This window comes from Haemorhous mexicanus, chromosome 1 (genome assembly GCF_027477595.1).
Source record: "Haemorhous mexicanus isolate bHaeMex1 chromosome 1, bHaeMex1.pri, whole genome shotgun sequence".
Taxonomy (NCBI): Eukaryota; Metazoa; Chordata; class Aves; order Passeriformes; family Fringillidae; genus Haemorhous; species Haemorhous mexicanus.
The window spans coordinates 28,315,091-28,337,692 of record NC_082341.1 but is presented as its reverse complement, the minus strand read 5'-3'; the positions used below and the strand labels follow the sequence as shown (position 1 = coordinate 28,337,692).

At 38.5% G+C, this 22,602-nt stretch overlaps 1 protein-coding gene across 5 annotated transcripts in view; it reads left to right on the top strand.

Annotated features, from left to right (window-relative positions):
• Positions 1-19,012, top strand: part of ETV1 (ETS variant transcription factor 1) — a 67,035-nt gene extending 48,023 nt beyond the window's left edge. For all 5 annotated transcript variants that reach the window (XM_059843993.1, XM_059844002.1, XM_059844012.1 and 2 more), the window contains 5 exons: positions 4,247-4,315; positions 6,701-6,769; positions 9,806-9,975; positions 13,493-13,594; positions 16,172-19,012. In XM_059843993.1, the coding sequence (XP_059699976.1) occupies positions 4,247-4,315; positions 6,701-6,769; positions 9,806-9,975; positions 13,493-13,594; positions 16,172-16,393 (632 nt within the window). In that variant the 3' untranslated portion in view covers positions 16,394-19,012. The remainder of the gene's footprint in view (positions 1-4,246; positions 4,316-6,700; positions 6,770-9,805; positions 9,976-13,492; positions 13,595-16,171) is intronic.
• The last annotated feature ends 3,590 nt before the right edge of the window (positions 19,013-22,602 follow it).

Genomic DNA, 22,602 nt, shown 5'->3' with positions numbered 1-22,602 from the left:
TCCTTTTGTAAACAGCTTGTCATTGCTCTTGGAAATCCATGAACAGAAAAGTTATTTGCAGGGATATTGTGTTGTTTTAAGTTTAATGCCAAAAGTATGATGTGTTCTAGTTTGAACATTTTATTTTTAAAGGGCTACTTTTGTCTCTGCACTTTATAAAAATCTCTCCCAGTACAACAACCACCTGCTCATGTAGCAGAGAAGTGCAAGGGAAGCTTGTACAGTGCAAGGGAAGCTCTGAAAGGCACCAAAGGGATGGCTGGTGTGTTCAAAGGGTCAGGCTGGCACATGGGAGTGACACCAGGTTTGTCCCAGCTACCCAGGGGACTTGTGCATGCCCTTCTGTACCCAGTAGCACAATGGGAGAGAATCTGCATGTGCAGCATTTCTTGTCTACGGGAAGACAAAGCGGCACATTTGAGTCTATCTGTATAGACACACAAACTCTGGATTAATGAAATAAGGGCTAAAATACACATAATTACTTTCCAGACATAAAGGACAATTTAGAAGGACATGGTATAAGCAAAATTACAGGGTTTCCAGTGAAGTTCCTTCAAAGTTTTGGGGACCAGGTTGTTTTTGAAACAGTTACTTATGGAATCTGCTTGTAGTATGACTTACTTGATAATAAAGTGTAAGTGGAAAAGTGGGCAGGAAAACAGTAAGAAGGTTGCAGTCTTATTATCACTTTGTTTTAAATCTTTAGGGACGTAGGCACGTTTCGCTGTAAGTTGAGTGTTTGGTGAATTTGAATGACTTGTTAACAGGCTCCCTGACTAAGGCAACTGCCTGCCAGTGCAGCACAGTTTTCACCTGAGCTGCCACAGTGAGGGTGAGGCCAGGCAGGCCGTTCCCTTCTTCTCCCACCCTGTTTCAGGTGGCCTGTGCCTTCTAAGGCTCCATCTCCACGTCTCTCCCTCTGCACGTGCACGCGCGCAACGCAGCGCCTCTGTATGGCACTGTGCTTTGTCACCAGCACACGGGGTGTGCCCTGGGCCTCCAGATCTTCAGCTGATGCTGATAAAGTGAGCTGAAAAGTAATTCAGAGTTAGAGTGTAAGAGCCTGCCCTTCCGTTAGGGAGGCTGTGTAAAGCCAGAAACAGGAACAGCTGAAGAATAAATCCTGGTTTAGGTTTCCAGTTCCTGCTTTGCTCTGCTTCATTCAGAAGAAGACAGGCAGTCACTGCATCCCATAGGATACAATCTTGTCATTTCATCCCTTTGCCTGCAGAAGCTCCATCTTCCCTGTGTCTGTTCTGACTAGGGACACAGGCTGAAATTCTGTTTTTTTCTGTGCAGGGTGGGATTGTGGGAACAAAATCTCATCCTTATCTCTGAAAAACAATCAGAAAAGAGGATTTCAGGATTCTTTACCAGCTCTGAGTTATACAGGGTTGAGACAACCTAACCCCTTTAATTCTGACATGATAATTAATATGAACTACCTTACCAAGGGACCACTCAAGTGTCTTACTTGATAATGAAACTTAGAATCTGTGCCTGCTAAGTTCAACAGCAGATTTTTCTTGTCCTGAGAAAGTCTGTTTGGGCTTTTTCTGCTTGAATGTATTTTGATGGAGGCATAGCAGAGCTTATTTCTATTATTTTTCTCTGTGATGGTCCTGGATGAGAAGGCATTTTTGGTGTTTAGATTATGTGTACTTTTTAAAGCAGCACCTACTGGGAAAAGAATGGTTTCATGGTCTAGGATATAAGACCATATTCATTGTTTTAAGATGACTGCTCTATTTCTGTTAATAAGAAGAGCAATTAAGAATGACCCCTAAGTATTCCTAAAGAATAATAAAAGCTAAGTAATTTTTTTAACATTTCCATATTTTTAGCTAGTTTTTTGTTTTGTTTTGTTTTTTTAAAGGGGCTCTGCTGTTTTTGAGCTGATGTAACCTTACAATGTGAATTACTTCATTAACAGTCTGAAATAAGCTTGTTGTGTGTCTAAATCCAGGCAGATTTTTCTTCAAAGACCAAAACTTGTAAAAAGATGATAAATCAGTCATCTCTTGGATCTTGCCATGGAAGTATTTCATGCCTGCTTCTGTCTTATTTGTTGTCTTGAAACAATGGTTTAAGAAGAAGGAAACATATAATTGCTCTGCAATTTCTACACTAAAATGTTTTCTTTTGAAGTAGCTCCGCTTAGCATGTAAAAATACTTCTGGGTCTTAGTCAAGCATTTAGTACAATTTAAAACTGCAATACTAAATTTCATTGGTTGGACTTTTTATTAGATAAGGTAGAAATGAAAGCAGCAGGCAATTTAATTAGCAGTAATTTTTCTGGGCAAGTCATTACTTTGATGAACTTCAGAGCAATGTTTATGGCTCCTAATTAACCATGTTAGTCATTTGATTGAATAATCACTTTGGAAATGTTTCTACAATTTGATTAGAGTCTGACCCACTCTGATAGTCATAAATTAACTGATAGCACTTTAGGATAACAAGACTCTAGTTACTTTACGAGAAATAAACTCTTCGGTGCTGTATTTTTTTGGTCCTCTGTGGACTGTTTAAGCACAAGCTAACCAGAAGATTAAGTAATGTTGGTACAAACAATGCTTGCCTTAAAGAGACTCCAGATGTTAATTATAATTGACTTAGGAGCATGGGAGATGAAACCCCAACTTGGCTAGGAAGACAACTTTGTGGATGCATGCATAATCCTTTATTCAGTATACTCTGCTCTATCACTTTGCAGGAATGGAGTTCATGAGTCAAAAAGGGCTTTGCTGCCAATACTGGAGAAGCTTTACCTAAAATAGAAAATAGCATCTGTTTCAGTTCTACAGCTTCCTCTTTTTTACGTAGATTTTTCCATTCTCCTTAGAATTCAATCTACTTGCTAACATGAATGATTCCTTGCAGGTGAAGCACCGCTTGTAGCCTTGACTTCCAGTCTGCAGAGCTATACTTGACTGGGGTGATCACTGAGTCACCGATTCCTGTGGCTGCTCAGAATAGCTGCCTGAGACATTAGAGATTCTCTAGGCCTGAGGAGGCAGGCACCCAGTGTTTTATCGAGGGAGGAGGTCATGAAGAGTTTGGTACAGATGTGCAAGAGGGACCATGGACTGTTAGAGGAAACTTATTATTATTACTGCCCTGTGTTTCACTTGTTTGTGAAGTCAGTGTAAAACCTCATTTTCTTATCCTGCCAAATCTTTGATACTCATCACTAGTCAGTGAACAGTGAAATTTGGAATCACAGTCTGAAAGAGTCTGTAGGCGGTGTTGGAAAAATAATGTCTGCTCTTTCGACCTCTGTTTGCATCTCTTAAAGAGTTACAAGTTGCTGGTAACAGATTGCATAGCTTAGGGTAGGAGTTCATCACAAGATCAAATAGACTTTGTTGAGCAAGACTTTTGATATCCAAGAAGTAGGTTAAACATGGTCTAGAAGGGCAAACATTTACGGTGTGTTTCTGTTTGCAAGTCCCTGTGCACAGGATGTGACTACTTGGGGACAGTGCAAGACACAGGGAAGAAAAAGAGAGACATTTAAAAAATATGTTTCTCATTAGCTCTATTTCATTTTTATCATTCCTCTTGCAGATTTGAGTAGAGGTGGAGAATAGCAAATAAATATCAGTATTATTTAGAATATCCACAGTATTTTTTTTTTGGAAAAGTTTAATTTTTGTTTTAAACACATACAAGTGGAGAGTGATAGAGATAGACCTAAATTTTTAGATAAAATGCTTAGCAAATGCAGAAAATTTCATTAACCCTTCAAGTCCTTAACCAGAGTCTAAAAAGCATTACCCTACTCTAAATTCACTTTGACATTCCTTGTGTAAATGTAGCCTTTATAAGTCTCCAGTGTGACTGGCAGTCCTTTCAGCACAATTGATTAAAAACTTTGGGTTGAATTAGCTACGAGGATAGATATACAAGCACAGGGATTAAAATATTCATGGTCACTGGTGCGGGTTTTTTGGTGAATGGTCTAAAGTGTAATTGCCATGGGAGTCAGCTTTTAGCAAAGTCGATTACAAGAGGTTTGGAGTTCAAGTAGGTAGGATCTGTGAGCCTCACATCATGACTTTCACTTTGGCCATGTGTGGTGTGTGCTGCTATGAAATGCTATGTGTTGACAGGTTCCCTCTCACTATAAGCTGCATCCTTTTCTGTTGCTGTTCTGCTTGCAGCTTGTCTCATTGATAACCTGCACACTTTTAATTCCAGACAGTCTTTTGACTTGCATTGTCATCTTCTCTTTTCAGAAGTGCCTAGCTGCCATTCCATTTACATGAGGCAAGAAGGCTTCCTGGCTCACCCAAACAGAACAGAAGTTAAGTTTTCTATTATGTATCACTTTTGCATGAGAGAAATGTCAAAAAATTTAAAAGCCTGGGGGTATCTGGGGCTCACTGGTTTAATTCTGGTCCTGGGAAGACTTGGATCATTCTTCTTTCCCTTTTCAGTGTTGAGTTTCTGATACACTGAATTTTTTGTAGTTTCTTTTAGTGCCATGGGTTGATCAGGGTAGAAGCAATTCTATTATGAACTTAACTCATTCTGCTTTTCAAGGCCTCTAGCAGTTGAAAGGAAGACACACTTAAAAACTTGTCTGTTTCACCTATTCTGCTCAAGTGATATTCTCCAGGCTGTTAGCATGACAGGCTCAGTTAACTGTGTTAAGCAATCCGTTTCTTACGGATTCTTAAATTCAGTGAAGGGTTTGGGTTTTTCCTTTTGTTATTATTTTTGCAATGTTTTGATGCATTTTATGCCCAAATTGAGATGTACCAAAATTCCCAATGATTTCAGTAGGACAGAGTTACATAAATGTCAAAATTAATAATTCTGAGTGACAGCACTTCATATGTACTAGAAATAAGAAGTCCAACAGAACTAAGATGACTGTGAAAGAGAGGTTATAGCCTCCACTGTCCTGTCTTAGTTTATCTGTCTTAGCAATATATTATTTTCTGCTTGTTTGTTTAGGGTTTATTTTTCTTCCAGTGGGCAAATTTCAGGAACATGGGAAATCTGGTTTTGAGATTGATGAGAATCTAGATAGAGGTATGAATCAAAGTCTTCCAGGAAGACTTCATTTGCTAGTGTAAAGATAGAAGCAAAAAGGTAACACATCTGACTAAAATCCTATCTTCTTCTGGGTTGAAATAAAGACAGAGGAAAAAAAATATAGTGTTTAAAAAGGAAGGTAAAACAGGAGATGGAAATTTCTAAGTTTTGTTATATGGAATTATATGTAGTATAGAAGCTTGATAAGGGAGGTGAGAGACATCAGGAGAGATATAAACAAACTGCAGGGATAAGGGCAAAAGATTTTGAGTTTTAATCATAGCACAGATAGGGGAAAAGCCATCTTATCCATGTTATGGTCTTGGAAGGATTTGGAGGTGGCAGAATTTTCATGAATGACGTCAAAAACCAGTGATGTTAGCTAAATATTTGTTTTCTGTATTCGGAAATCAATCAACATAATTTTACAGAATAAAGGTCATGTCAAATCTGATTCTGTTCTTTGCTGAAAATAAAAGTTTGATTGATAAAGATGCTTGTATCGTATAGTTTGACTTTTTATGGCATTCAATTTGCCTCTGTGTTACATTCTGATTAAGAAGTTAGCACAAAGCAATATCAATAAAGTACACATTAAATACATTAAGACCTGGCCACCTGACAGATCTAAAAGAGACTGTCACCAGGCAATCATCTCTGAATGGATTATAGTTCTGTAGGAATTGATATCAGGAGTGTTGCTATTCAATATTTTCAGTAAAGATATGGAACAAAGTTAATAGATAACTTTATGGCACAAAGATAGAGCAGTAAATAACGGGCAGGACAGGGCAGTCACAAAGCAGTTTGAATTGTTTGGTTATCTGGGCACATTAAACAAAATGTTTTTTAAATTCATGAATGTAGACCAGGTCTGTGGAACAGGGAAACAATATATTGGAAAAAAGGATTTTGAGGTGGGCCCCCTCCTCAGCTTCACAGTGGGAAACCAGCCCAACTGAGCATTGTTAACCTTAAGGCAAAAAACCTTCTGCAATGCTTAGGCAGTCAAAAGGAGGGTCAGAGGGTGGCGGGAGAGGAGGAGATGTTTTGTCTCACTCAGTTGCACTGGTGAAACTGATACCAACATGCAACACAGTTCTGGTTAAGCAGAACATGAGCATAATAGGAAATATCAGGAATATGTACAGAATGGTGTGCTAGAAAGGCTGCTGGGTTGTAGACAGTGTCTTTTAATGACACTGTAAAATAAAATTTTACAAAATTATCTTAATTGGAAGTTACATCAAGAGCAGTGTGTGAGGGTGACCTGTGTGGGTGTGAGTAGAAAATACTGAGTGGTATTCTTCTTTAGTCTTGCAGGGAGATGATCTGCAGGAACTAATGGTTAAATGTCAAAGCCATGCTAGTTCAAGCAGGAAATGAGCAAACATTTTGTAATAAATCGTAGAGAAATATGGGTGCTTTTTCATTTTAGCAGGTGGAGATTAACAGTCTTTTGGGAATGCATATGTTAATTAAACACCCTTGTACTTAGGCCAAAATGTTGGGATTGGGCGGTGTCTAAAGGATGTGGGATATTAATCTGATTCCTGTATAACTTAGTGTTCCCTCTGGCATTAAGCCTGTGATCTCTTTTTTTCTTCATGCATCTTTTATATAAACACTTCTCTCTTTTTACCTTACAGGCTGTATGTATGAAAAGGGACCTAGGCAGTTTTATGATGACACTTGCGTTGTTCCAGAGAAATTTGACGGTATGTATGACACATCTCTTTTTCCTGTGTAGGGAGATGAAAAAGAGATGAGGGACTTTTCTCTGTAGCTGATCAAAAAAGCCCAGTAACGTTCCAATTTAGGATTCCTTAACACACCGTTTGTGGTGCACCCAACCAAAGCTGACCTTTGTCTCTTGAAACCCAAGTCTCCTCTTCAATAGGATGTCATTTGACTTTTGCCAGCTAAAGGTGCTGCGTCCAGGCTCGTGGCAGAGGAGCTCGGTTCTGTACTGTTGAGAAGTAATAAGAGGATTTCCATTCCACTGATGATCACATACTACGTGGTGTTTGAGATGTAATGAAAGCTGTACTTATAATTAACAAAACAGTGGAGAAAAGAGCAGCTTTGGTTTTACTGAGGATTAAGCCTCTTGTCTTGCTGTCTACAAAGTAATGAATAGTGGGAAGTGAGTACATAGGGCATTTTTTGTGTTTATGCCAATGAATTTGCACTAGGTTGAATGTACTAGTGGTTTATTTTTCAGTGGGATTGATTAAAAATCAATGCCCTGTTCACAACACTACCAATTACAGCAGATTTTTTTAAAGAGGAATTCTGAGGTCAATTAAAATGAATGGTCCAAATTATCCTCAGTTACTCTGACGTAAAATCAGTTTCCTGGTGTAACTCAGTTGATTTCAGATTTATTTCATTAGAAGCAAAGTAGATGGACACCGTATTTCTTGCCAGTGACTCTGTTAGTCTGCAACTTTGGGAAGTAATTTAGAGACCAATTACTTAAATTTGCTAGAATGGCATTATGTTAGTGGATGCATGCTAGTGTAGTGTTGTTAGTGTAGCTTTTGTGTTAGTGTGTGTATGTCTGGCTTTATTTATTTCAGCAGGAAAGATTAGATATTTCCTGATAAACTTGTGAACAAATCTTTAACCACAGCTAAAAGTAGGGCTGTACAATTGGTGGTTTTTTCCTACTTTATTTTGTTTGTTTTGTCCTGAGACTCACTTATGGATTACAAAACTATTGAGTGTTTAGCAGCATTTGTTGTATTTGCTGAAAATCTGGAGACTCTGGAATGAAAGTAACCCAGAGAATTGCGCATTCTTCAGAGTATCACATGTATTTTTATGTTGGTAGGAAATAGATAAAAGAGTTTTAGACAATATTAGACCTAACTGAAGACTGCTCAATCCAGTATTGCATTGTCACTGCACTGACACAGTCACAAAAAGAGTCTTTTATTGAAAGTCCACTTTATACCCTGGATTTGTAATGTAAGTTTGTTTGGGGTTTTTTTAACATTTTTTTTAAAGCACATCGTGTCAGGTATTTTTTTGTTCCCCAAACATGATTGTGGATCTGATCTGAGCACCAGTGTCAGATTTCTATGTATATTTATGGGAATGGGATCAGACCCTGTACTACAAGAAGTTTAAATTTGTTAACAGTAGCATTTGTCTATGTCTTCCTTAAAAAAACTTTTGGTTAATTTGGGTATTATACAGGAAAGGGAGTGAAAATAAAAAAGAAATACAAGTACAGTAAAAGAATTGAATGTTAAGAAATATTTTTGTGCCTGCAAAGCAAGCAGTCTGCTGCTAGTTTCTATGACTGCCCATTGAGAGAACACCTTGTACTCTAGAAGATTGAAGTCATGATGCAAATAGGTGCGTTTATGCTTGCAGCATGATGTTTTGAGGGAAAAATAGTAGATGTGTCATCATATTCTAGCCAGTAAAGCAAAAGTTGGATAAGCCCAGGACTAGTCTTGATATTTCAGTAGTAGATTCTCAGCTGCTTCATTTGAAATCAAAGAACAGCACAAGGAAAGAATTTGATCCTGTGTAATACTGTGCTTGCTAGCACATTGCACAGCTATCATTACAAGAAAAAAACCCTGTCCTTGAAAAAGAAGGACTTTCAGGACTGGAACTTGAACCTCACATAAACCAAAAAGCCTTGTGTTGATTTATTTGTTTTCCACAGCTATTGAGTCAATTTTCTTTCCTGATTACAAAAGGAAGTGCTCCATTTTTAATATCATTATTCTGCCTTTCACTGTGCAGAGCCCTTCCATAATGGCTGTCAGAGCATCCTAATGTTGTGGTTGAATTTAAATTCCTGACTTTCCTTATTAAACAGATCACACTTTTTATTGTAGGCTTTTGCTGTTCTGATGGTTGAAATGAGGAATTTACCAGTTTATCTAGGATTGCAGTTATTGTGTGGAGAAAAAAATACTGTCTGCTTCAGCATCAGACCTTTCAGCTGTTACTGTTTGCATGAGTTGTTCAGTATATATATGATTTAAAAAACAACAAGACAGTATGGATATAACGGGGTGGTTTTCTCATTGGCAATTTGTGGGACAGCTAGTTTAATGTTATTGATATTTTTTAAAATGTTTTTCTAGACTTAAAATTTTAGAAAAATTAACTTACTGCTTTTCAGAGGGAATACTAATTTAATATGTAGATATGAGTGAAAGCAATTTTGCTCATATGCAAGTCCAATATGCCACAGAGGAACTTGTGTATCTTCAGGATTTACATGCCTATACAAAAAGCACATGCTGTTTAAGTCCAAGTCAAATACTTTGTCAAAATTTCCTTAGAAGCATTTGCATGCAAGAGAAGTTTCACTCAATAGGGTTTTGCACCTTTATGAAGCCCAAAACTGGGGCCCATGCAGAGTACAGTACACAAACACAGTTCTTCACATTTCAGAGCTGCTTCAAAAACAGTTTATGTGCTTTCAAAGAGGAGATATTACAAAATGGTTTGCAAGAGATTTGCGTTTGTCAAACCTATATGGGGAGAGACTTAGTGAGACTTTCATAAATCACGAATGAATTCAAATGCTTTTTTTGCTTTTTTGCTTTTTTATTAATATGTTATTGTAAGTCCCCAGCAAACAGGGGAGTGTTGCATTTGACAGTGTCTGATTCTTCCCTTTGTTTTGTTACCCTTAATGATTGCCTTGCCAACTAGTCTGACAAACTGAGTGATGGTGTTCCAGGGCATTGCTCCTCTAACGTTGCTGCTGTTGTGTGCAGGAGATGTCAAGCAGGAGCCAGGCATGTACCGCGAAGGACCCACGTATCAACGGCGAGGCTCGCTTCAGCTCTGGCAGTTCCTGGTAGCTCTTCTTGACGACCCATCAAACTCTCACTTCATAGCGTGGACTGGCCGAGGCATGGAGTTCAAGCTGATTGAGCCAGAGGAGGTGAGTTAGACAGACAGAATGCCCTCACATCCATCCACTGCCCCGTCCTGCAAACGTAACTGTGCTCCTTTGGACTTAGGCCCTGTTTTCCTTCAGTATTTTGCTTCAGTAGTGCTTTATAAGGGTGATAGAAAGGACTGGCAAGGGAAGTGCTTCAGTTAGCTAAGCATAGATTTGACTCCTAGTCCCACAAAATAATAAAAGTGTTGCAAGTACTAGAGTTAGTAAATAGTTCGCATTAATTGTGGGGTCTGCATTTTTCAGAATCACTTTATGGATCTAACTGTATCCCAAAATCCTTTGAAAACTTGTCCCTTACTAGTCTTTCAACACCAAATATTAGATTCATTAGATTGAATCATTAGATTGTTTAGTACAGGCTTAGATCCTAGGCTTGCAGACGCTCCTGCACATGCATGGTTCTTCTGAACCATGGGGTAGAAAAAATTACTTATATTCATGAACATTTGCTGAAGTGTGTCTTAGTTCACTTGTGTGATAAACAGGAATAAATTGAATGTTTTATTATGTAAACTGTTTTGGACTAGGTAATGTCATGTAACCTGGCCTGCATTCTAAACTGTCTTGGAAATTGTTGGAAGATCAGGTGTATGTGAATTTTGTTGCAAAATTCAAGTGGAGGATTGAATTAGGGTTGTCAAAAGGCAGTATCATTCTGCTTTACTTTTCTTGCCCCTTAAATAGGGTTTTCTAATAGAGAGGGCTACAGCAAATTTTCTGACAGGATCCCTTCTGAGTTAGAGCTGAGTGGGAAGGCTCGAGGGTGTATGGTTGCTTCTGCGTTCCACCAGCTGTGGCTGCTTCTCCATTCTGCTGTTTGCCATCCATCTACTGGCATTAGCAGTCTGAAAGCTTTCTTGCATGTTACTTACATTGTCTGCTAACTGCTCTGTGGAGAAGCTGGAGCAGGTGGGGATGGTGTCAGGACTGATGTCCCTTTCCTCCCCGACGTGGTCTGGCTGAGGAGCAGGTTGCTGCAAGGACCCCAGTGCTGGCTCTCGTTTGTCTGAGCATGCCCTGCTCTAGTGATAGTCACCACGGCAGATCCTGGCATTGTGTATCTGAGGATTTGAACTCAGAACAGTCTTAGTCAATATGATACTGAAACTTTGCTGGCAAGCCTGCAGCCTTAGCAGGCTACATGGATTCCTGAGTTGTGTAACCTGTCCAAGAACAGAGCAAAATCTTTGGAAAGTCTTTTGTTTAGTTTTGGTGAATGATGCACATGATTTTTCCCCTCTACCCTAGTCTCATATTTTTTACTCTCTTAGTTTTGTCTTGTCTTTGAGGTATGCCCAATTTTTTTTAAGACTGAAGCATTTTATTGAGAAATGGTTTCCAGCAGATGGTGCAAAAACTTTATAGATTTTATTAGCTAAGGAAAGGAAAGTAACAACCCCCTAAGTTTTCCTTATTGTGTAATTCCCTGAAGAATTGGCTATTCTAATTTAACTTAAACAGATCATCTGCATGTTTGGCTAAGCAGAAGTAGCTCTGCATTTTTGAGCAGCATTCCATCCTAAATCTGGAGGAGGCTTGAAGCTTGCCTTATTCTGTGTGTTCCTAGAAGTACAAAGGAGTTTATGTTGTTTTCATATGAATGTCATGAATCTGACAGAAACAGTCAATTAAAATAAGAATAGCCTATGGGAAGTCACACAGTCCTGTTGGTTGCCGAGTATTAAATTGAAGGGAAATCAAAGAGCTTGTTGGCTCTGCTGTGGCAAGCTAGGATGTCGGTGACATGACCTTTCCATCCAAACCTCCATTATTGGAGGTTTATGCCCTCTAGAGAGTGACAACAAAAATGAATATGTATCAGCTCCTGGAGTGCCATAGTTCATTCAGGAAGTAAGTAACTGTGAACTATGGAGCCTGAGAATTTGGCATAGGTCCATTTATGCAGGCTTGTCAGAGGGACAGCAACCTTCAGCAGGAAGATAAGGGTAGAAGGGTAGAATCCTTTCCACAGAGCAGGACTAGGTAAATGCTGTGCAGTTCAGGGATGGGAACTGGACCTGACTGCTTGTTTAGGAGTCTCGAAATACCACACAATGTAACATATTCTTCACCTCTAATTGTTGTTTATCTTTGCTGTGTATTTATTAATTTTGCAAGCCCGTTATATTGGGGACTTTTAGGACTCCGATTAATGCAGAATAAAACTTTGGAAGGGATAAAAAAGGAGTGATGTGGTCATGTGTTACAAAAATGAATAGGTGAATCAAAGTTAGACATCTGGGCCAAATCTGCAGCTGGAATAAATGTACGTAATTGCAGGTGTGTTTCAGTACAGCTAAAATGTAGCTGAAGTTAGCAGAGCTGTGATAATTTACATAACCCTGAAAAGCTGCAACACTGAAAGGAAATAATGCTTTCAAAAGAAATTTTAGAAATTATAGTCCAGGTGGACACCAAAATCATAGATTTTTCTTAGTGCTGCATGTTGTCATGGCTTGCATCAAAAAGCTCCAGACACCTATGGGAAGTTTTGCAGAGCAGTCTGCAGAGAAGCTGCTTGGCTACTCTGTCCTTTTTCCAGAGCTGTATGCATATGCACCTCTCAATCATTTTTATAAAATGTGCTTTAAAGAGTTCATCAGCTCTGCCTTTTTTTCCCTCAGGTGATATTACAGTCATTTTTACAGGCAGTAATTGAAATGTCACCAATAGCCGATTAAATTTCAGGCCAGGAATAAGAAGTTAACAAAGGGTCGCTTTGTCCAAAACTATCTTTAGCAATAAAACAGGAAGCATAAAGTCAAGTAGAAAACATTAGTCAGAGCAGAAGGCATATTGTTCTCTATGGAATAGTTTCATGAGTTACTTGCAATTCACTTTTTATTGTTATTTTTAAGGGAAATTAGAGAGCTGAAACTATGAAATTTCTGTTCCATTCTTCATACCACCATATAGTTCTTCCAAACAATTATTCTGCCTCCTCAGATAATTAATTTTTTTTGATAAAGTAATGATTAAGACTGAGAGTTGTCTTTTGACTTGTATCTCCTAATAATCACAACATTGCTGTCATTCCAAATACAGTCTGTATTAGTATGTGAAGTGTGTATGCATGAGTGTTTAAAATAACTTACTTTTTTTTCTGACAGCAAGGTAAAGATAGGCTTGGTACAATTATCCATAGTATCAAACTGAAGAAAGGTTTTGTAAAAGTTTTCTGGTAGAACTTGCTAAATGTTTTTGTCCATAATTTCTTTGTATGGCTTTATTTTTTTCATTGGTTTTCTTTATTAAAAAGCAAAGAAAATCCCCAACCCTCCACCACATTGTCCAATAAGTCTGCTACAAGTTTAATGATGATGTACATCCAATTAAAATTCATAGTAGTACATGGGAAATTCAGGTCATAGCAACCTTTTCCTATTTGTTGCACCTGCAGGGTTTTCCCTCCTGCATCCCCAAATAAAGTATCTGATGATAAGATCTGCTTGTTAAATGCATTTAACAAATCATTGCTAATCCATTTTTGTGGCAGGTGGCACGTCGCTGGGGGATTCAGAAAAACAGGCCAGCTATGAACTATGATAAACTTAGCCGATCGCTTCGCTATTATTATGAAAAGGGAATCATGCAAAAGGTGAGTAGCTAATTTTGTATTACATTTCAGAGTCTTGCATGTTAATCCATAGGTCAGTTTACAAGGAGTTCTTGTAATTGCATGGCTTAGGTAGTTTTTTTTCATCTGTTTAGGCAAACACTAAGCTTTTGAACCTACTAGGTGTAGCATATGCATTAAGAATTTTTTTTTCTATGTAAAAAACATCTGTGGCTTTAGTTCACACAATGCACTTCATGATTATAAGGAAAGAAGTAACATTCAAAAATATCCAAAAGAGCTTCCTGGCAGCTGGAAAAGGCAAATGGTAGAGTACGGTATGATTAATGTGTTGCAGATCTAAATTAGCTGCCCAGTGCTTGGGTATTTAAGAAGGGCAAGATAGGGGAGAATAATTATGCCTATTAACATACCAAGTACTTTCATATTTTTACTAATGGTGTTGTAGTAATACTGGTTTTGAATGGAATTTATTATTTATAATAGACTGAATTAGGAGAGATATTTAACAATAATTTATATATTGTGGGCTAGTCTTGCTGACAATATTCAAGCCATCCTCCTACTGTGGCTTGCTGATTTTTTAAATCTTACTGTGTAGTACCATGTAGATTGACTAAAAAATCAATTGGAGAGGCCAGTCTGCTTTATCTACAAAGCTTCAGGTGTGATCAAAGATCATAATAAACACCTTGGACTGCAAAACTTATTCCATGTCCTTTCACATTGGTCTTGTGACCAGTGAGGATGAACATGTTTAAACTTGTCATATGCCAATTCCATGAATGCAAACAGTGCTCTCAGCTCAAGTTACTGGGCAACTTTTGTGGTAGGTTTTGTGAAGTCTGAGAAGTTCTCTTTCTTAGACTCTGCGATTGTTGTAGTGCACTCCTTTTTCACTACCAGTAGTCAACTTGGACAACAATCTGGGCTAGTGCTGGCTTACAGTTCTTCAGTAGTTCAGCGCCTCGTTCATTTTTGTGTGTCTTGTAACAGTGCACAGAGTCTTTGTAAAGTGGATTTGAGACTGGGTCCGATCAGGGAGAAGCAGAAGTGCTTGGTTTCTCTGACTGGTGCTTCAGGCAGAGGAGTTCCTTGTTCCAGGTTACAGCTCAGCAGCATAGGCAGCTGTGCTGCCAGCACACTTCAAAGGCAGCAGAGGCAAAAAAAAAGTAGCAGAGTGAAGCAAGTTGAAAAGGTGGGGATAGAAATACCAGAAGGCTGATAATGCTGCCCCAACCCACGCATCCATTTAACGTGGAAAACATACAAGTGCTTTGGACAGCTAGCTTCCTACATACTAAACTACTACTTTATTATCTACAGGAATGGGTTTAACACATGTTTTGAAAGCTAGCTTGTATGCTTATTTTTCTGACGTAGCAATGTTTCGGGTTTGTCCTGGGATCACTCTATCTGGCCAGCTCATGTATGTTAAAACCTAGTGGGCGTTGTAGATGCAAAGCAGGTTTCTTTATGGCAAAGTTTGTATGCATATTTTCCCTCCTTTTTTTTAAAATCAACAATGATAGCAGGTAATGCAAAAGCCTAATTTCTGAATGCAACCTCTAGTCTATCAAACTTGCTGACATTAATTTGATTTTAAAAATTCTGCTGTAGATACAGTCACTACCAAATTCTATTTGTAGAATAAATAATCTGAAACTTTAAGGAGGTGCTTCAAACTATTTTGCACCCATAAGAAAAGAGTGGTTGAGTTTGCAACACTTCTTCCATCTTCACTAACTCACTTCATTGCTATGGAAGCTAGAGTTGCAAGAAGCAGACAATATGATTTTATTTTAAAATTGTCTTAATAAATTGTGAGCATGCAATCTAATGCATATTTTTAAGCACAATTTTTTAAATAAGGTACTTGAGAAGACATTATATTGACTTCGGTTTGTTGCTTGTAATAAGCAACAAACCGAAATTTGTGTTGTTTCTGTGTTGTTTTTATCATTCTCTAGCTTTTAGGAAAGTGAAGCATAGACATTTAAGGTTGTTTCTGATTAAGAGAAAACTTTAGGATCTTTGGACAAATTGCCCCTCCATAAGCAAATCCAAATGTCCCAGCTTTGCATGAGCAATTGCTAAGTACATATTAGCCTACGTATTTGCTTACGCTGTCCCTGTACAATCAGCAGGCACTATAACTAAAGTGCTTTTATACGTAAGCATGAATCAATCTGGGTAAAGTGAAATCCAGATCTCTGTCGTGCAATGTGATTCTTTTTTCCACTTCGCACACAGAGTGTGTAATTTTATTTTGCCACTGTAGTGACAATTTGTTTACATTTTCCAATAAGATCAGTTCCATTTGTGGTTAAGTATAGGAAACAATCGCAAACAAATGTTTAGAAGCAGAATACTTAGTTCATCTTCCAACAGTATGTCATGAGTGGCAAAATCAAGAGCATTCTGCACAGTCTGCTTTGCCCAGTCCCACTTGTCTTTGCTAGGTTGTTACCTTACCAATTCTGCTGTCAGGTTATTAATTGTGTAACAAAGGTGAGTTCTTCACAAGACTGTTGAACTTGGAGCTGCAAAACCCGAGGCCTTATGCTGCACCTTTTTTTCCCCTTCTGTTGTCCTAAGGTGGCTGGAGAAAGATACGTCTACAAGTTTGTTTGTGACCCTGAAGCGCTTTTCTCCATGGCTTTTCCCGACAACCAGCGCCCCTTGCTGAAGACGGACATGGAGCGCCACATCAATGAGGAGGACACTGTGCCTCTGTCCCACTTCGACGAGAGCATGGTCTACATGCAGGACGGAGGCTGCTGCAACACCCACCCCTATAACGAAGGCTATGTCTATTAACAACAGTGACACTGAAGGGGTGCTTCCCCCTCCCTTAAGCTTCTCCTCTTTCCCAAGACCCAGAGGAAAGCTGAATCGACTTCAGTTTGTTTTTTAAATAGTACACTAAAAAGGGGCTTTTCCTGTTGCATTACTCCTATGGTCTGCCATGGACAGCGCACTTTATTTGAAAGGGGAGGGTTGGAACCTAAATGTTATTCTGTGTAAAAGGAGGAAAAGGGTGGGCTTGCTTTTTACTTAAGTTTGGGAAGGGAACGTACAGGTTTTAAGTACAAAAAAAGCTATATGATGTCTGTTTTGTTTCATATCAGCATAAGATATTGTACATTTTCTCTGGGTATCCGTAGTACAGTTAATTCTCATTGTGCAAAATAACCACTTGATGATGATATCAGCACAGCATGCCTAGGGCATTTGTTTCTTGCTAATCCTAATTGTCTTTCTGCAGTAATAAAAGAGAAGCAAAGCATATACCACAGCATTTAATTTAGAAGTTAACAGTGGCAGAACTTGTACTTTGCCTCTATGAACAACCAGATAGTTTTCCTAAATTTTTTTCTTTTTTTTTTAATTTCTTTCTTTTTTTTTCTTTTTTTTTTTTTTTTGTGTGTATGACTTTAAAAAAAATCCTATTTAATGACAGACTGGCCATAAGTACAGTGACCAAGCAGTGAAATCCCTGACTTCAGATTGCAAGTTGCATGCTGTATCTGGTGCCACATTGCTATACATATATGGCCCATGCTATGGCGTTGATTTTTCAAGATCCATTTGAGGGTAGTAATACATGGAGTAGGCTTTCTGATGATCATGTCAGCATTAAATACAGGATCATGATCAGGAGGGAGAAAACATTTTGTATCCTTCCATTTCCTTTGGTACATAAATAAGTTATTTAATCAATAGGAATTAACTGTACTAAGTCACATATCTAATTATGCTGTTTAGACACAGCAAGCACTCCTTGAGAAAAATATCCAATACACTAAATAGGTACTTTAGTAATTTTTAGACACGGTACCCATTAATATGCATTTAAACCTTTTACTGCTGTGTTATGTTGATAACATATATAAATACTAGATAATGCTAATGCTTCTGCTGCTGTCTTTTTCTGTAATATTCTCTTTGATGCTGAATTTACTATGACCATTTATAAGCAATGCTGTAACTACAGGTAGCATTTCAGGACAAAATAGATGACTTGAACCATTTATTGCTTAGGAAATAGCTTACGCCATAGCTGTGCTATAAGCAGCTTTTACGCGCATCCACAAATGACTAGTAAGCTTCAGCTTGCTAAGGAAAGCTCTGCAGAACCTTTTGTAATTTTCGGTGGAACAGCGATGAACTGTCAAAGAATACCATGAAGTTGCTGTATGACGTTGTAGTGCTGGCACTGGTGTTACCAATCAACTTGTTTTGGACACTAAATGTAAATGTGATCGGATATGCTCGGAAGACAATTTAAATTTTGAGGGTTTTTTTTGGTTGTTTTGTTATTTTTTTCAAAGTGTTTTGTTTTTTGAGAGGGGTTACCTTGGACACAAACCACACGTGCTATTCTGTATGTAAAACAAAAACAAAAAGCGGCAAACCTCCAAAAGTTTAAAATATTTATGAGCACCTTTTTTGAAATACAATAATTCATAGGTTAAAGGGGTGGAGAGGGAGCTAAGAATTGGATTTAATTTTTTGCCCAGTGAAATTTAAATAGTTGTTATAAGAAGTACCTCATTTTCCTAGATTGTCAAGAAGTGGGAGAAAAATAAAAACATAACCATAAAAAGACAAGAATAACTTTCATCATAATGGATGGTTTTTAAAGTCTGTCCAAGGTGGTGGGTTAATCTTCCATCCTTTGTCAGTTAAGACGCTACTTAAGTTATGAATATTTTAATACACATTTAATCAAAAGTAAAGAAGTAGGGGTCACTGAAACCACAGGTGCATAAAAAGCATTTGGGCAGGTATTTAATTTACCCAGATCCATGAGACAACATATTTTATGATATATGCCTTAATATCCCACCTAATTCTGTCATTCATAGGTCTCAATGGCACTTAAATACTTGGTGATCAACTGAGAAAAAAAAGTCTAAAATTGCAGAACTAGCAAAAAGGAAAGGGAAAATGTTCAGTAATATTGTTTAAAAAAAATGTGGTTTCCATTGAAATAAGGTTCAAATGAAACATGCTTTGATGAAAAGTCCTTGGATTGGTTTTGGTTCTTTAATGTCAGCACAGAGCGCCTCTTGCCTGTGGCAGGATGTGGGGATTTGGGAAGGGGGTTGGACGAAAAAAAGAAAAAAAAATGATTTTAAAGTTGCATCGAATGTGTAATATTTAAGAAGAAAAAAAATATATATATATATCTGTATACGGTAGTGACTCACTGAACAAAACAAGCAGTCAGACCAACATTACATGATCTCTCAGCAGAAGACAAAAAGGTCTTTCACTGAACTTATTAACCCTTTTAAAAATGTACCTAAGAGGTTTATTTAAAGTCTATTTTTATTCCACTTTTTTGTTTGTTTGGGGTTGGGGATTTTTTTTGTTTTGTTTTGTTTGGGGGTTTTCAGGTAGAATAATAAATCTGGCAGCTGATTTCTGCAAGATTGTTGTGTATTGGATTCCTAACCATTTGGATTGGAGAGGCCCCTGCAGAAAGGTTATTCTTTTGGGAGAGGAGAGGATGGTCTGTCCCCAGTGCCTAGAATGGCTTGCTTCAAAGGGTAACAAAAAGAGAAATGAAAAAAAAAAACAAAACCGAAAAATGAAAAAAAGAATGGGGGGAAAAAAGGTGGCATATGTACAATTCACGTGTATGTATATATGAGTTAAAGCCAGGAGTTAGATTACCAAAGCATTGTATTTGACTGACAAAAGGGAGGAGGATAGTCTATGTATATTTTGGGATTGATTCCTACTAAGAACACTTACACAAATTCAGAGAGCATTTCAATACCCTGCTGGATTTGGATGTGGGATGTTTGGGGCTGGGGAAAGGGGGCTGGGTTGTCCTTTGGTTGCTTTGTGGGTATTTTAGTTTTGTTTTCATGCTGTACCACAAGTGGAGGGAATATGCAGCTTTCACTGTTTTTAGTAGGAGCTGTAATAGAATGAGCTTGCCTCTGTTTGCTGGGCAGAGCTGTGGGGCAGACAGGGCAGAGCTGCTGTGAAGCAAAGTCGGGAGGCATGGCTGGAAAGACCCAGCACCGTGGAACAGCTGAAGGGGCTCAGCTTTCTTGTGCCATCACAGATCACTTGCACCAATAGCTGAACACAGGTGAAGTTAGTGTAGAACTTGGCAGATTCCTTCAGAATCCATTTGAGAGAGTTAACATTACAAGTTTAGGACAGTTTCTTTTTCTTTAGGGATATGACTTCAATGGCAAAGAGTCTGCCCTTTCCTCTCCAAGGTTACACCAGTCTAACTTTCTTACATTAGCAACCTTAACATTACATTCACTGAAAGAGCAAATTTCATCTTCTCAGACCAAATCTGCTTGCTGTCCTGACCATGGTCTGGTGAGGTTACCAGGGGAAACTGGGATACATAAATGCTTTCTCCAGAAATTTATTGGAAGGAGGCCTTTACTCAGAATCTTTTCACCTTTGGGATTCTCTGCTACATGGGACTATTCCCCAGGGATTAATGCTTAGAGTTTTATTGCCCTTGATATCTGACTGGGTTGGGCTTCAAGTCCATTTTCACAAGACAATATCATCTATTAAATATTTTTGCCTTCTTTGTGGTTTTTTTTGTTTGGTTCGTTTTTAATAGCAGGAAACAGATCAATGTGTACAAAAGATATTATGAGGAAATCTTCGAGTTGTTAATGGCTCTACTTTCTCTCTGAAAAGCATTAGCTTCAGTTCATGTATTACAGGTAATAGCACCCGTAAACAGCCCTATTCAGTGCTCACATTAATAGTACTGAGGACTTTTCTAAATAGTATCCTTCAAAGATTTTTTTGGGAGTCTTAATTAATATGGTATTTTATACTCTAAGAAACATCACTTTAGAATATTCCTCTAACATAAGAGCCTAGGAAATGAATTTCTCAGTTCTCTGCTTATATGAGGGTTTTTCTGTTGTGCATTTGAGTTTTTGGTTGTTTTTTTGTGGTTTGTTTTTTGTTGTGGTTTGGTTTTGATTTGTTTTTTTTGGGGGGGGGGGTGGTTCTGATTTTGTTGGTTTGGTTTGTCTTTATATCAGAAGCTACTGTGCTTGGACAGGAGGTAGCAGCTGAGAGCAGGTGCCTCTGCATCAGAAACCCCAGTACAAAGTCCACTGCATTTTGCTAAGCTACCAGGCTGAGAACTAGAGTATCTGCAATACAGCACTGAGCCCTCCCCTCCCTGTGCTCTTACAGAAGAGGGGACGACAGTGCACTGTCTTTTGTTTCTTCTGCTACAAGAGCAGTAATCTCTGGCAGAGCAGCAGGATGGAAAGCTAGAGGCAGTAGCATTTTAAAACTGCAGGATTACCCAGATCTGTCTGTCTGAGACACCAAAAATGCATCAGCCAAGTGCTGTCCCTTACCCCCCAGCTTTCATGATTGTATAGGTAGGCAAAGTTAACTTCACTCTTCAGGAGGCTGAAATATTGGTTTCCTCCCTGAACACCAATTTAATTTCTGTGGGTAGGAAATATCTGTGCCATCTTCTTATGTAATATTCTGAAAATGTCTATGAAGTATCTTGTTGACATTTTCCCAAAGAACTTTTTTTTTGTGTGAAAATGCCACAACACGCATCACCAAAAGGAAGGGTAAATAAACTCCAAGAAGCTATCCATACATCAGGCTCTCCAAAGCTATAGTAGTATTTACTCTAGCAGTGTATCATGTCTTTAATACTGCTGTATTGTCCTTATTACATAGTTTCATTGGGCTGACCTCAAAAATACTCAGTGTACCTTGAAATTTTGTTCGTTTTAAATGAGCTTTTAAATGAGTTACAGGAAGGTAACCCTGAGGCAGGGTTACAATCAAGCATTTGGATCTGGTAAGCCATAACTCTGTGTCTTTGTCTTTGCTCTTACAAAGCTCTGTGGGCACCTATGCCCATATAAATGCTTTTTAGGTGTGTGATAGAGTGGAAATTACAGCCACTGGCTGGATTTGGGGGGTGAGGTGGTTTGGTAGTTTTTGGGTATCTATGGCTGGCTTTGTTCCAGAAGGAATGTCTACATGTATTACTTTCCACAGTTACTTTCCAAGTAACCAGGTAGAGAATTGGTGTCCAAAATAGAATTTTTGCTGTATAATTTACAATAGAGGCTATGGTATTTCCTTGTTGCTGCCCTAAAATAGAAAAAGTTGAGGAGATTTCACCATTTTCCTTTCCCCTCCCTTCAGTGACAGGACCCAGCTGATCTATCTGAAGATAGTTCAAGCCAATTCTTCACTCACCCATGGTATTTTAGTGAACAATCTGCTCATCAGTACAGTGGCACTTTGTAGAAGCTCGTGTACAGAGTGTTGAGTATTTTAGATGTACTGCAGAGGGCTTTCTGTGGTGGCTTTCAGTCAAAATCTTGCATGGACAGTGGCATATGGCTACACCACCTAAATAGAGGCAGAGAGAGATTTTTTTGCACCAGCACCAGCTCCTCAGCTTGAGACATTTGCTGAAATCTGCAGTTTAGGCTGATTCCTGGCCAGCCAGGGTGAGTCTGCCCTGGAAGATTTGGCAAGGAACTCAGTGTGTATGTAGAAGACCAGAGAGAGCACAATCCCAGCACGCTTGAGAGAGGAAGAACAGAGATGGGAAAAAGTCTGTCAGGGGCAATCTGGCTCTACCAAGCGGCTACTCCAGAGCTGATTAGTACAGGAAGAAGGAGGTTATATGACCCATACAGTAAATCACAAAGATAATTATTTGAATGACATGTTGCAGGAGAATCATAAGAAATTATGGAAAGTAATAAACTCTGTAAACAGCAGTGATTTTTTAAGACCCTGGTGCTTGCGGGAGTGCTTCAGGAAAAGGAAGAGAGAAAGTAAAACACAGAAAAGGATGATAATATTAGATGAGAACAACAGTAGTCAAACCATGAACTGCATTAAGGGACTTGGAAGATTGCAGTGTTTTAGATAAAAGGAAGGGACTAAGATAAGTGCAGAGTCAGTACACTGAGATAAGAGCAAGAGAGAAAAGGTAATTGGAGGCAGTGCACTTTGCGGTCAGTGGGCCA